The sequence below is a fragment of the Apostichopus japonicus genome, chromosome 14 (genome assembly GCF_037975245.1).
Source record: "Apostichopus japonicus isolate 1M-3 chromosome 14, ASM3797524v1, whole genome shotgun sequence".
Taxonomy (NCBI): domain Eukaryota; kingdom Metazoa; phylum Echinodermata; class Holothuroidea; order Aspidochirotida; family Stichopodidae; genus Apostichopus; species Apostichopus japonicus.
In genome coordinates this window covers 24432191-24447577 of record NC_092574.1, presented here as the reverse complement: position 1 = coordinate 24447577, position 15387 = coordinate 24432191, and the positions used below count along the sequence as shown (strand labels likewise).

General features: G+C 36.0%; 1 protein-coding gene across 1 annotated transcript; it reads right to left on the bottom strand.

Moving 5' to 3' along the window:
* Positions 1-8576: 8576 nt before the first annotated feature.
* Positions 8577-14447, bottom strand: LOC139980190 (uncharacterized). Its single transcript, XM_071991662.1, has 4 exons — positions 13826-14447; positions 13573-13688; positions 11622-11762; positions 8577-11137 (listed from the first exon to the last, which is right to left on the bottom strand). Exons 1-4 carry the CDS (start codon positions 13854-13856, stop codon positions 10994-10996), a joined length of 432 nt encoding a protein of 143 aa, XP_071847763.1. The 5' UTR covers positions 13857-14447; the 3' UTR covers positions 8577-10993.
* Positions 14448-15387: the final 940 nt, after the last annotated feature.

The window sequence follows — 15387 nt, the reverse complement described above, 5'->3', positions numbered from 1 at the left end:
TAGCAAAAAAATTAGGTGTACACTGAAATGTCGACCTAAGGTACACTGTCGACCTAAGGTCGCTTTTTTTACCATACACTGTCGACCTAAGGTATCAAATAGACATAAACAATATATATGTATATATATATATATATATATATATATATATATATATATATAAATATATATATATATACATACATATATATATATAGATATATATATATATATATATATAGATAGATAGATAGATAGATAGATAGATATATATATATATATATATATATATATAAAGATATATATATATATATATATATATATATATATATATATATGATGTCACACAACATTGTGAGATATCGCCGCTCATTAAGTTTATACTTGAGCATAATAATTTTACCTTCAATGGTCGTCATTATCTGCAAACCAAAGGCACAGCCATGGGTACCCAAATGGCCCCCTCATATGCTAATATTTTTATGCATTACCTGGAACAAGAATTAATTTCTTCATCCTCTTACAACCCATATATCTATGTACGATATATTGATGATATTTTTATGTTATGGGATAAGGGCGAACAAGAACTGGACAACTTTTCCACGTTTGCCAATGATTTTACGATTCCATAAAGTTTACCACCGAACGGTCCACAAAGCAAATACCCTTCCTCGATGTAATCGTCATGATCGAAAATCACAAAATAGAGACATCGGTGTATGCCAAACCAACTGATAGGCACTCTTATCTCCACTTTAATAGTTTTCATCCACGCCACACCAAAAATTCCATTGTCTACAGCCAGTTACTCAGATACCGGCGTATCTGCTCACGTGACCAAACTTTTCTTAATAAGGCCATTGAACTGCTTGATTTCTTCCTCAAAAGGGGATACCCGTACCGACTACTTAACTTCCACCTCAAACGGGTTCTGTCTCTACAACGATCTAGTCTCCTAACCTATCGTAACAAATCTGATTCTGATAGACTACCCCTCTTTGTCACTTACCACCCCTCTCTTCGCCCCCTTTTGAATGAAATCAAACAAGCTTGGGGCACTCTAGGTTCCGACGAACAATAGCTGAACTTTTCAAAGCTCCCCCTGTAATAGCCTATAGACGACCACGTAACATTCGTTCAGTGCTGGTTCGAACTAATCTCGCTCCACCCAGTCATGAGCCTGATAGTGGTAACATCACTTTTAACAAACCGAGATGCCTGGTGTGCACACAACTCGACCCCTCCCCTGCTTTCCTCCACCGGGCCTCAGGCACCACTCTGAGACTTGGTAGATTTGGTTGCGACTCAGCCAATGTCATCTACCTCCTCGTTGTTACAAGTGCCCCCAGGTCACCAATATTGGCGAAACCAGCACTAAGTTCAGGCTTCGGTTTAATTAATAACCACAAACTAAGTATCCGCAAAATAATAACCCAGGCTTCCCTGTTGCTAAACACTTTAATCTCCCCATTCACAGCTTATCTGACCTCAAATTTGTCATTCTCTACAGCTTCTTCAAAACTGCTCATGAAAGAAGCAACCGGGAACTAACCAGAATGCAAAATGCATTGAGGTTTCGATGACTTCAATGCACTAGAATTCTGCTTGTTAGTATAACCAGAACTAGCTGTTACAATGACAATATGGCATGCTAACACAGGTCAGTCTACTGTACGTGGTTATACACACCTCCATCAAAAACAATAGGGTCCTTGTACTCAATGTTATGAATCCACACACTAAGTATTACAAAACCAAACCAAATCTCTAATAACTTCGCACAATAAGGTTGCAGAGGAGTCCACTTATGGACAAGTTAGATTGGAATATGCCCACGAAACTTCAAAGAATCAACTTGAAAGAAGCTAATGCAGGTCACTGGAGGTCAACCTGAGGTCAAAGGTCTCCCAAATGCAGTTCGACTATTGTATTACAATAGCGTAACTCCCAACCTTGATGGACATTTGGTTCTCAAGTTATTGCAAAAATACTAGTTTTTGACCCCTAATTGGCCTTTGTTGACCTTTGATCACATGACTGTTATGTTTTGAAACGATCCCTTACCCCATTCACAACTAGTCCACAAATATCAACCATGTCGGACCCTGTCAACGGTAGTTTCAAAAGTTATTTGCCAAACTACACATTTTGACCCATAATTGACCTTTGGTGACCTTAGATCACATCACGATTATATTAGAAAACGTGCTACTAATTCATTCACAACTTGTCCCAATATATCAGCCATGTCAGACTTCGTGACTAGAAGTTGTTGCAAAACGTAACATAATTTGGCAGTTTTTTGCACATAAGCAACCTTGAATGACCTTGGATGACCTAATGGTTTTTATCACAAATGTTCCCCTTGATGATTTGCACTCTGTCCTAAAATCCCGACCTTGGTGGACATTTGGTTCTCAAGTTATTGCAAAAATACTATATTTTGACCCCTAACTGACCTTTGTTGACCTTGGATCATATTTCCGTTATGTTTGGAAATGATCACTTACCCCATTCACAACTAGTCCCAAAATATCAACCATTTCGGACCCTGTCAGTGGTAGTTTCACAAGTTATTCAGAAAAAACACATTTTGACCGATAAATGACCTTTGGTGACCTTGGATCACATCACGGTTATTTTGGAAAATGTGCCCCCACTTCATTCACAACTTTTCCTAATATAACAGCCATGTCAGACTTCGTGACTAGAAGTTGTTGCAAAAATTAGCTTAAGCTGGCAGTGTTTTGCACATAATCAACCTTGAATGACCTTAGATGACCTGATGGCTTGTATCAAAAATGTTCCTCTTGATGAGGTGCACTCTGTCCTAAAATTTGTTTGGCCTACAATGTACACACATAATGCTATTGCTAGAAATGTATCAAAACCAACCTTTGGCTCCCCATAACTTGAGAACTGGGTGTCCGATTGAAGCGGAAGTTGGTTCCTATATATAGCACAAAGAGCTCTATCATATATCAACATATTGACAATTTTTTCTTTGTTTTGTTTTGCCCCGCATCTCCTAAAATGAGCATATTTTTCGAGGTTTGACCTTTTGACCTCGCGGTCAGATGTAGTTTGACTGATTCCAAAAAGCACACGAAGGTCGCACAGGGGTCAACTATGGACCATTTTGATCGGAAGGTACCTTTGAGATCCGATTATTGCCACGAAAATTCAAATAACCCAACAAACTGATTAAGGTCACCGGAGGTCAACCTGAGGTCAAAGGTCATCTAGATGCGGGTCGACTCCCTGATAACAATAGCGTAACTCCCAATGTTGACGGACATTTGGTTCTCAAGTTATTGCAAAAATACTAGTTTTTGACCCTTGATTGACCTTTGTTGACCTTGGATCACATGACCGTTATGTTTTGAAGTAATCCCTTACCCCATTCACAACTGGTCCCAAAATATCATCCATGTCGGATCCTGTCAATGGGAGTTATTGCTTGTTTTAATATTTTGGTTTTTGGCTCTAACTGACGTTTGGTGACCTTCACATGCAACAAAAAAATAGGGCACATCTACTCAATGTGGTACTCATATGCACCAAATATTAGATTGTTCCAAGCTTCCCTACTTGAGATACCGTGTTTACAAGCCAGGCGTCACACACACACACTTACACACATACAACACGTACATCGCTTCTCGGCATTTTTAGCTAAGATACTCTGTAGTATCTGTTCCCCTTCGATGGGAATGGTGATGCACACCCGACAATGATCACACAGTCACAGTCCCGATGCAAGGGGACTGGGGTTGAAGAGCGGATCAGTCGTTCTGTAGTTTGGTTTTCGTGTCCAGTTTCTTTCCTGGGCGACTTTGCTATCAGTCCAGGCTTTGTTTCTATACCACTTTTGCATCTTTTAAGATTTAGAATATTTTGATCTTGAATAAAACCAAAATTATTACAGAAACATGGCTATAGCTCAAATGCCCCCCTCCCTCCCTCCCTCTCTATATCTCTTCGTATAAAGTATCAGCGAAATGAACGTAGTGTGTATAGTAATTGTTCAAACACTGTGGCCATTTTAGCAGATATCTAGCAACTGGTGGGGGAGGTCACTAAATTCCCTTTCTCAATCCTACACCGTGTGAAATAATTGAATTCATCTACTACGTACCATACTTGAAACTTCGCATATATGTATAATCAACACATGACTTCCATGTAAAATTTTTGATTATGCAGTCCACGTTACCACTCGCACGAAATGTACCGTATGGCGTACATAAGCTTCAACCGTGCGTGGATTGTACCTTGAAGCACATACCATGTATTATTGTAAGTAAACGCCCATACGCGGTGACATTTATACAATGTTTGTCAAAACCAAGACTATATTAAATACGGCCTATGTGATAAGTCGACATGAGTTTCATGGGGTTTATTTCGTATCTCGTACCAGAAACTCATGAGATCCTGCATTCCGGTCTCCGGTTGTTTGAAGCTTCACGGGAACATATAAATTTGGGGGGTATATATGTGTTTAATGTGTGTACGATCTGACATGGGAGAATTTCTTTATTCCACGTTTTTCTAGAACAAATTGCATTATGACATGCCTCCTTGCCTGACGAGCACGATGAAATATTGTTAAGGGTGGCAAAACGAGGTGGAGGGGAGGGGGAGGGTGGGGCGGGTGATGGAAGAGAGGGTTTCTATTTTTTTTTCCTTCACTCCTTCAGAATTATTTACACATGGATTCGAAGGAAGGTCTTCTTCAAGGAAGGGTGGTATAAGAGAGACGGGGGGAGGATTGGAATTACTATCATAATACTGCATAAAACCTTTCTACCCTTGTGTAGCATCGTTATGACACACGTGACCTCACCCGCAAAAACGAATAACTTGCAAGGACAATCTGAGTTAGGAATTAAAATATTTTATGAAGAGATGCACATAAAATAGCTTTTCGAGTTGAGTTTGATATATTTTCGATACCATATCGATGCAAACTTCTTTCTCAATGTAACCCATAAAGCTTGACTATATAGTCTAAATTTCGAGAATTGTTTTTCCGTTTATATTTTCGACCTGCTTTCCCCTCTCTTTGCGTATGTTTAAAGCAAGCTGGACATTAGTAACCTTGCGAGCAAAAAGTCAGTTTCGAAATGTGTCTTTCTTTACCGTACTCACTACGAATAATCATAGTTTTCATTTGGTGAAATAATCAGCTTATGTTGTTTGAACAAATGAAATCATATTTATTAGCAACATAAATATATATATATATATATATATATATATATATATATATATATATATATATATATATATATATATATATATATATATATATATATAGGTTTAGTAAAACTCGTCAGAAATTGATGAAGCAACCAACCAACCCCCTCCCCCAAGCATGCTTTAAATCTACAGAAAAGCAGGGCATAATTTCAACACATTCATCACCACGTATATAAGCTGCCGACATTTTTCAGAGCGGAAAATACATTTAGCCTATTTCGCATCCAAAAGACAAATAAATAAATATATAAAAGTCGTATATCGTTAGTTTTATTCTTGTCTTGGAGAGGAGACAATATTTCCTGATAATTTGCGAGAAATATTTCCAACTGAATGATTGAATGATAGCGGTGGAAAGAAGACATCTAATTTTAATAAGTAAACGCTTCCAGCTGGTTTAATCTATACAATCATGTTCATCTTTAATATCATTATGTTCTCTTTTGCTCTTTCGCTCTCTTAAAGCTCTTCATCTCTCTCTCCGCCTCTCTCTCCACTCACCTCTCTCTCTCTCTCTCTCTCTTTCTGTCAATCTCTATCTTCTCTGCTTCTCTCTCTTAAAGGTAACAATTTGCCTGAAATGTGTTTCAATTAATCACGTGACCACAAATAAGATTTCTTCGGTTGATCACATTTCTCTCTTGCTTTAGAAATCAATAGAAGCCATATCTCTACTTCCATGTCTTTAGAAATTATATTTATCCATCGCAAAAAAAAATCCAGTTTGAATTAATTGTCTTTTATTAATTTTTTGTCTTCATTGTGTGCATGTGTTGTTTTTTTTTTACCACGTTCACATTTTCCTTATTTGTAATTTTATTGTGCCAACTTTTTGCTGCTGTTCAATGTATCTATGATGTGATATTTTTGATAGCCTGTTAGCCACCTTCCAGCAAAGGCTGACAGGTTATTTTTATTTTTATTTCTTCTTCTTCTTCGTCTTCTTCTTCTATCTTTCCCTAAAAGTTATTATATTTCCGGAAGTTACGACCAAATTTAGAAAAGTGTTTTTTATTCGAAACAGTTATTGTTCCAATTAAATAATTGAATTGTAACATAATTAAATCATATCTGGTCGAGAAATTGCTTCCTTTGGCGTAATTGAATGTTAAAATAACGTTCGGCAAACGGTTCAAGAACAAATTAGATAACAAAAAAAATCTGTTACTCTCAAAAGTAATGAAAATTGGTGTCCCATTGAATTATGATTCTCAAAAGTAACAGAAAGAAAGGACCGAAATTAGTGTTGCTATGGTGATATATTATTATGTCAGCGATATTCATATCTAGATGCAATTGGCATAATTTTATGGACCAATATGTCACTGATTCATGCAGATATTATGATGCAATTTCTTTGTCATATTCTTTCACTCTCTCTCTATGTCTCTCATAACGTAATATTATTTAGTGTGCGACGTACAGGTAGTGAAAATATTTACAAATGCAATACAAAAATGGTGACTTGGGAAATTAAACATTTGCTTTGGGATTTCTGAACGATAAAAACAAATCCCAGGCGAATTGTCTATTATAAAACGAATTGAAAAAATGGAATCTGAGGGACACTTCAGAGATTTGAAATGTCATCAAAATTCATAACTGAGTACAAGAAACGACAAACTGGAAGACAAATATGTATGTGGACGTAATTCGGTTTTATAAACATCGTCGTTTGCGGTTTCCGGTATAATCACGTTCTAACATCCACGAATACAAATTCCGTCGGATAAGATGATAAATATATGCTCATATTTTCTTGGATTCTCTAAAATCTCATAATATGATAACCTGTTAAATCTTATTTAAAGAGTGAGTTAACTTTCGGTTGTGATAAAAGTCTATAGAACACGGTCAACAGTTACAAAGCAATATCAAGAAAGAAATTACTAGCTGATAAATATACCCTCCTTTCAACAACAACAAAAAAACATAAACCGAGTTTCTCTTACTCAAAACGAAATAATACAATAAATACATGAAACAGGAATATGTTCTCCATTTTAGTGCTTGTAGCTATCAATGTTTTTGATACATATCAAATGTCTACACGTATTGTACATTAAACCATATCATCCCATCAAATATTTCATTTTCTCTCTCACTCGCCTTCATTTTCACGGTCTCTCGTCTTCCGTTTTATCCTCCTTTTTTTTCTTAACTTTTTTAATGAAGACGCCAGATAAAGATTAAAGAACATTTGAAGATATTATCCTTAACCGTGCTATGGATCTCAAATAACTCAGTACAGCGGAGCCCGTTCATCATTGTGTTAGTGCCATGTTGAAATATTTCAATCGGTCAAACATTATTGATCTATTTTGGGGGCGATTCGTTTCTCCGGTTTTTTTTTTTTTTTTTTTTTTTGCGGATTGAGTTTTGTCCCCGGCTCACCCTAATCTCTATCTAAACACCCCGTATGTGTTTCTAAGATCCGAAGGGAGGAATAAGCGACTTGGGCCTACGGTACACGAAGTATCTTGATTTGCTTCGTTGGATTTGGGCTGTCGGAGATCTGGTGGAAAGGATTTCTGTCATAGCCTATACATCTTAAGTGATATAAGCAGCTATAGTCCGACTTCAATACAAAGTGATATCAGGTTAACCCACCCCACAATGAGAATTCCATCATCGGTGTAGTGTACATACCACCAAATGGCTCATTGGCTGATTTTAAGACACGCATGGAAAACATAGTTCTCACTATAACCAATCACAAGAGTACTGCGTATAGGCTATTATGGGGGGTTATAACATTAACTTGTCCAATTTTAGTAAGTCTATAGAGATGTTTTAAACATTATGTACTAATACGGTTTTTATGCTACGATAACAAAACCTACTCGTTTTAATAGTAATGTAGCTACTGTTATTGATAACATTATAACAAATGCTAATTCCTCTCTTACTCAGTACAGGCATACTCATTACTGATTTAAGTGATCATATGCCTATATTCCTAAAGATTCTTGACAGGACAAACAAAACAAATGAACCCTTTCATTTACGAAATTTTAACAAACACAATATATCATAATTTATTGATGATATTGAGAAGGACACATGGAATGAGGTGTTAATTAAAGTTGATACTAATTCAGCTTACATCTCATTCTTTAACACTTTTAATTTAATTTACAAAAAGTGTTTTCCTCATCTATTAATTACTAAAGGAAATAGACGCAAGAGAAAACATTCATGGTTACTAAGGATAAACTTAAATCTATTAAAAGAAAAAAACATCTTTACAGAATATAATCAAAAGCTCCTCCAAATAGTAATAAAGAAACTTATGTTGCGTACCGAATCAAGTTAAACCACACAATAAGTTTCTCTTAAAGGTTATATTTTGATAACAAATTTAAAGATAGAAACAATAGTGTAAATGATACCTGGGACGTAATCAATGAGGTTCTAGAGTGAGACCGTAATAAATCATCGTACCCATCTGTTTTCAAAGACGGCGATCACGAAACCAGCGACGATCAAGAAATTGCATACGGCTTTAACGATTTCTTCATTAACCTTAAACCCTCACTTGCCAGAAAATCAATCATATGTCAAATCAAACAACCCCATATATAGTAATAATAGTATGCGAAACTCCTACCATGTCAGGGAGGAGGACCTTTTACTTGTAGTGAATCATTGCTTAAAGCCAAAGAAAGCAGCTGGGTATGATCAGGGAGTTGTTATGGAACACTCCCTGGTATGATGATTTCAAGCAAGATATTGTTAAGCAGGTATGACTTTTCATTGTCACCCCTCTTACTCAAATCTGTAACATATCGTTCACCACTGGGGTATTCCCAGATAAGCTGAAAATTGCTAAGGTCTTTCCCATTTTTGAGAAAGGGGAGTCCAATATCTACGAGAACTACCGACCAATCTCTATTCTATCATGCTTTTCCAAAAGTATCGAACGTCTCATGTCCAACAGAATGATAAATTTCCTCCATGCTCATAACATACTATGCAAGGAACAATATGGGTTCCGCCCTGGTCACTCAACTGAGCTTGCCCTTGCAGATGCCATTGAAAAATTATACAATAGCCTTGATAAGAAGAAATCATGTATTCTTATATTCTAAGACCTATCAACTTAGCTTTAGAAACCATTGACCAATGTATTATTCTAAACAATGTATCATTCTACAGCATTAGAGGACCAACCCTTTAACTGGATGGACAGCTATACTTATCGAAACGTTTACAGAATACTTCGTATAAGAACACCTTATCTGACTATGCTGAAATCCGCTGTGGTGTTCCTCGAGGTTCATTATCAGGACCACTTGTATTCATTATACGTATCAATGATATCTGTCATATCTCTAATATTTCAAAAACTAATTTATTTGCAGATGACATTAGTATATTTTCGAATCCAATAATATAAATAATTTACATGACATAGTATCCAGGGAGTTATAATAAATTTTACAACTGGTTTGCAACTAATTAAAAAGCTATCACTAAATCTTGATAAAACCAGCTACATTATTTTCAGTAAAAGTTAATCTTCTTCTTAGAAAAAAAAATATTTGAATGGAGAGTAAGCCAATCAAGCATGTACATAGTACTAAGTTTCTCGAAGTATACATTGATAGTAAACTTACTTGGTGTGAACATATTTCAAATATTGCAAACACTGTGGCGAAAAATGTTGCAATCTTTTCTAAGTTGAAGCACTACTTTTCTCAGAATATTCTTAAAATGCTTTACCTAAAATTAGTATATCCCACTTTTCATATTGCTCTATCTTTGAACAGACTTTAGTTAATGAAATGTAGGTAAACGATAAAGGCAAATGAATATATAATTGAAAACGTAATGAGTTGTAAAATCCAGAACAGTGAAAAAACTTCCAGCCTCCACCGTTATATATATATACATATATATTTGTTTATGTTAAATTACCATACTGTGGCCCCAGCAGTGATAAACTCGCTAAGACTTAAGGTAGTTACATTAAGGAGTTGTGTAATGACAATATACATATCAAAATAATTTTTCTGCAAAAGAAAATCTCTGCTTTGTTCAATTTCAAGGATGCCTATAAGTTAGATTATGCCAACAATGTTGTATATTGGATAAACTGTCCAGACTGTGATTCCTTTTATGTCGGAGAAACCAATAGACGGCTTGAGGATAGATTCAAAGAACATCTGATGAGCTCCTTTGGTGGTCAGAAAGGCGCTATTAACCTTCATTGTACTGCGCACAAACATAATCTACCTACGTTTGTTGACCATTGTGCCGCTATTGGTAATGCACCCCAGTGGTTCAGGAGGGAGATTAAAGAGAGTCTCATAATAAAAGACTTAAATGCTGACTTAAATAGAAATGTAGCGAGCTACGGGTTGGAGCTATTCTAATCCCTATTTACTTTTTATTGCTGGTTGTTCTATTCATTCCTAGTTTAAAAATTCACTAAAAAAATTGCTGGTTGTCCTAATCATTCCTAGTTTAGAATAAGAAAGAAAGATGAAAAAAAAAATCACTCATGCTTATCACTATTGTCGTCTTCGGATGTATATTAGCCCTTGTATTTAATTGATCTTATACAATTGCCTGACGATGGAGTGGTAACCACTCCGAAATATAGCAGTATGTCGTTGTTATAAATGTATACATTTTCGATATACAAAATATCGATAGTATGAAGCAAAACAGCTTTAAGAGTAAAAACATTTCTGTGTAAACTTAAACTATTTGATTCTACATGATACCTTTATTTTCCATTTTAGTAGTAACCGTTGCTGACGTTATAAATGGCGCCAATTATAATCAGAATCAAGGCAGTTCCAAGTGCTACGCATGTCAGGGTGGCTGCGTGCTTTGCGTTGTCCGCAGCATGGTATATGTTGGTGTCGATTCCAGTCAAAGCCTGTAGAAATGACGGAGAAAGCGAAAATAAATAACATGCGAGCAATGTTATACATTACCTGAGACACTCTTGGGGACTTTTAAATATATTTATTAGTCAGTGTTGCTTAACGGCCATCCGTATTGCCTTAGTGCTGAGGATGTTAAAACTTGCAATATTAATTACAGTGGTTGCCATTCGTTTCTAACATCTCTATCGTTTTCAGACACTTGTTCGTATTAGAATAAATAACACGCAAAGGGGGAAACATACTACCTGAATGATAGAAATGTAAGAAAAATTGTAATCGACGGAAACAAAGGGTGTCATGGTAAAAACTTACATCATGGGATGTAAAATTATTTAGAGTTATACTCGATTGGATTGGTCAAACTAACATTAACAGGCGACATACTAGTCGACGCTGTTTCAAACTAACAGTCACATGTATACCGTTATATAATACAAACAGCCGTAATCTATAAATTATCTTCAGAATACTGACCAAAATAGCCAATATTATGGCCGGAATGGTGCAGAACAACGGCCAGAGGCACAAAGATAACACGATGGACATAACCAAGGACAATATGGCCTTGGTCTTAATGGAAGATATCACTTTTGAATCTACCGGGCTACGAATAATCTGTAAAACAAACGAAACAGAAAAAAACTGTTCACTTTTTAATAGAGTAATTGTTTTCTATTTATTATTGAGAGCTTTGTGCCGATGTATTGTGGCTGATAATAGTCATAGATTATAAATAATCAAATTGTTTTGATGTTGAGCAAACCTTGCATGACTGTTGACTTATGGTTGGGTGCATTTAACAAGTTGTTATTATGTTGAGCAACTCTTGCATGACTGTTCATGGTAAGGTGCACAAGGAAGTTTGAAGCCTTTCCACATTGTTGGAAACTGGAATTGCTAAGTAAATATAAGGTGCATATATTTTGCACATTGTAGACGTATCAGTTCCATATCTTATAAATCTTACAGTTTTGTCCCTCTTTCGGGTTTGTTAAGTCATGTGACAATTCGTCTGATTTTCGAAAATGAAGTTCAGTCAAGTCACCAACTCACAAGTCAATTGATTTTATCGCAAGCCAATCTAAGTCACAAGTCAAGACATATCAAATCACAAGTTTGATCACAAGATTCATTGATTGTAAGTTGAGACACAAGCCAACTATAGCAGTAACTAAAGTCATGTGCACTACATAGAGGTATAGCCTTAACAGAAATCAACCAGCTCAAATACAAAAAGGCTGCATCTTGGTGAAGTAATGATATCGGTCCTATGGTTGACCTGCTTCGTGAGCTCCAGTTGCAATGCTATGAGACGAGTAAATTCTACAAATTTAGTCATTTGCATTAGACAGCAATTGAACGTTATTTTAAAACTTGTACTGTAACCTCTCCCCCACTCTCTATATCTCCATCTCTCGATACAGAACATGAATGAATGGCATAAGTTACAGTAAAGTCATGAAACATGATCGTTGTCTGACGACAGTTACTAACTCTGTACAGCCAACATAACTCATATTGTACCATCGGAGGTGATGGTGGTGGGGCAGGGTGGGGGGGAGGTTGACGGGCAGGTTCTCCTAATCTAAACTTACACACTACCATAAATTAAAATCGACTCATATTTTTATAACTCGTTACACATACTAACACAAAGTTGAAACATTCAATACATCATTTCGCCAAGGGAAGGGATACTCAATTTCGCCTATTCATTTTATGCTTAATGTAGCTAATATAGTACATGCAAACCTAGTTAGCGAATCATCAGAACATACCATACCATAGAAATATTAATAATTATAACATTAAATTATTAACTGATGCCATATCGTCTTTTTTTCTCATAATTGTATCTTTTTTCTCCATCCTCGATTTGTTTGTGACGTCACATCATACGCCATCCCCTCTAACATATCGATACTTGTAGTTATGTCGTGGTAGTTAATACCAAACAAAATGACTACACTTTGAGGCGCAATAAACGACATATGTCTCCCATTGTGTCGTGGAAGGTAAGAGAAACATTGAATGTTTGTTTCGATCTTCTCTTACTTAGCCTTTCTTTCCATTTTCTTGGTGTAAAACAATTTGTTAGCGTCTACTCTGGAAATGTCAACAAGTCAAATATATTCAACCCTAGTCAAAAGTCATATGATTTTATAGCTAAGTCAAGTCAAGTTTTGTCACTACTGACTATCTGATTATCTGAAGTCGAGTAACAAAATGTAACTCGAGTCTGACTCGAGTACACAGTCATTGACTCTAGTCAATAACACTGTAAATAGATCCATTTAACACGTTAAGCAACTATCAGTCAGAAGTAGTGTCAAAGGAAATTGAAGAGATATTTACGAAATATTTCTGAATTCGATTTTTTGCTGAAACAAATAAAGCTTTCAGAATGTAATAAAAAACATATTACCAGAGGTACATGTGGTACCGGTTGTGCCGTAATCACGGTGTTGGTACTTCCGAGATGTTGTGGTCCGGGATATTGTGGTCCGGGATACTGTCGCGGCTCGTCAATCTGAAGTTGGTCTGTAAAACAGGGACAAAAGCATAAGAACGTAAGTTAAGTTCAAACATTTAGTCCATTGTGTTAAAGAAAACACTGTTGGATGAAATTATTATTGTTTGTTAATTAATCAAGTCTGATATTAAATCAGATGACTTACCATCTTTTACCAAGTTTGTGTGATCCTCCATTGTCAGTTCGACTTCATATTACTGAGTGATGTTGTTGTGTCAGAAGGTACCGTACGCTATGACTGTGACTATTGCTTCCTTAACTGGTGCCCAAGAGTGCGTCACGCATGAACAAATTGTCAGTCCCCAGCGGTGCGAAAAGCGCTTTCTATTCTTGTAGAACATGCACGGGGTTTCTTGACATCACTCTTCATTAATATTTAATTAGGTAAACTTCGAATGTCGATTTCACAGTCATTAACCAATATATGTCTGGTACTAACTGAATTTGATGAAAGAAAGGTGTTTAATCTTTATTAACAAAAGGCACAAAAAAAAGAGTGGTAATGGAATTTTGGCCGTATTTTCCGAACGTAAATAAACCACTTTGGATCTGTTTAGAAAAAATGGGGGGGGGCATGAATATCATCATTTCCAATTTTGAAAACTAGTATAGTCGCTGATAAAACTCCCTTACCACGAATAAGTATCCATTTCTCTTCAAATCCTCCTGTAACGAAGTCAAGGTAACGGCAAATAAAGGCGCACACGAATACAGGTTACGAATACAGGTTCCGAGTAATGTGGTGACTGTTCCGTTTCACGTTGGTACGTATTGCGCGAAATACTTAAACTAAGCGTGATGAGGTCAGCTTTGTGGGACATTTGGTCATATGATGACATAAGTATATGAAATTACATCATTAAATGGGTAATTTAACATGTTTGTGATAATATAACAACGGGTCAATTCGACACCAAGCAGTGGGAACGTTTAAGAAAAGTACATATCATTTCTAAAATATATTCAAGGTGAAATAACTGTTTGATTGTAGACTCACTAGAAGGAAGTGAGTTTCCATGCAGAAACACTATATCAATATGTACTATACGGTGTATACGTTAAACTGTAAATAAATTGGACACAAGGTCAGACATGGGCTAAATTGAATCGTGTTAAAAATTCCTTTTGTAAAACTATAGTTACGTGCGAGCAAACAATACCGTCATTCACAATAAACATATAATGTCTAAGTTTAGTATACCATAATATATCATAAAGCTAACAATGCGCCTAACTTAAACCAAAAGATGTCGTTATTGTGTTGAAGCAATTCTTGCATGACTGTCGATTCATGGTTAGGTGAACAAGAAGTTTTGAGGCCTATTCACAATGTTGAAAGCTGGAATTGCTAAGTGAATATAAGGTTACAAGTTAATGTATTTGATTGTGAGTTGAGTCGCAATCCAAACTTTACCTTGGATATATCCTTAATTGTATGGCTTAACTATACGATTATATTATGAACCTTCTTTTTTTTTGGGGGGGGGGGGGTTCTCCTATACTTTCTGGTCAAGTTACAGATCAACTAATGAAGAAGTGAAAATTGTGCACATTTATGACTTTCGTCCCAGTTTAGGTTGGATTTAAACCTAATAAGTCTCTATACACTCATGTTATGTTTCAAAGCACTCGTACTGATAATATCAGCAGTATATAAATGTTTCTATCAGAATAAGGGCAAAGAACTGTTCATACTGTCAGTACGAG

What these genes read in the sequence shown, in the direction of transcription:
- LOC139980190 (XM_071991662.1), bottom strand. Translation starts at nt 13,856, where the DNA reads ATGGAGGATCACACAAACTTGGTAAAAGATG. An exon ending in CACAAACTTGGTAAAAGATG is followed by an intron (nt 13,689 to 13,825) that starts GTAAGTCATCTG and finishes CCTGTTTTACAG; the next exon opens with ACCAACTTCAGATTGACGAG. An exon ending in CGGTACCACATGTACCTCTG is followed by an intron (nt 11,763 to 13,572) that starts GTAATATGTTTT and finishes TTTGTTTTACAG; the next exon opens with ATTATTCGTAGCCCGGTAGA.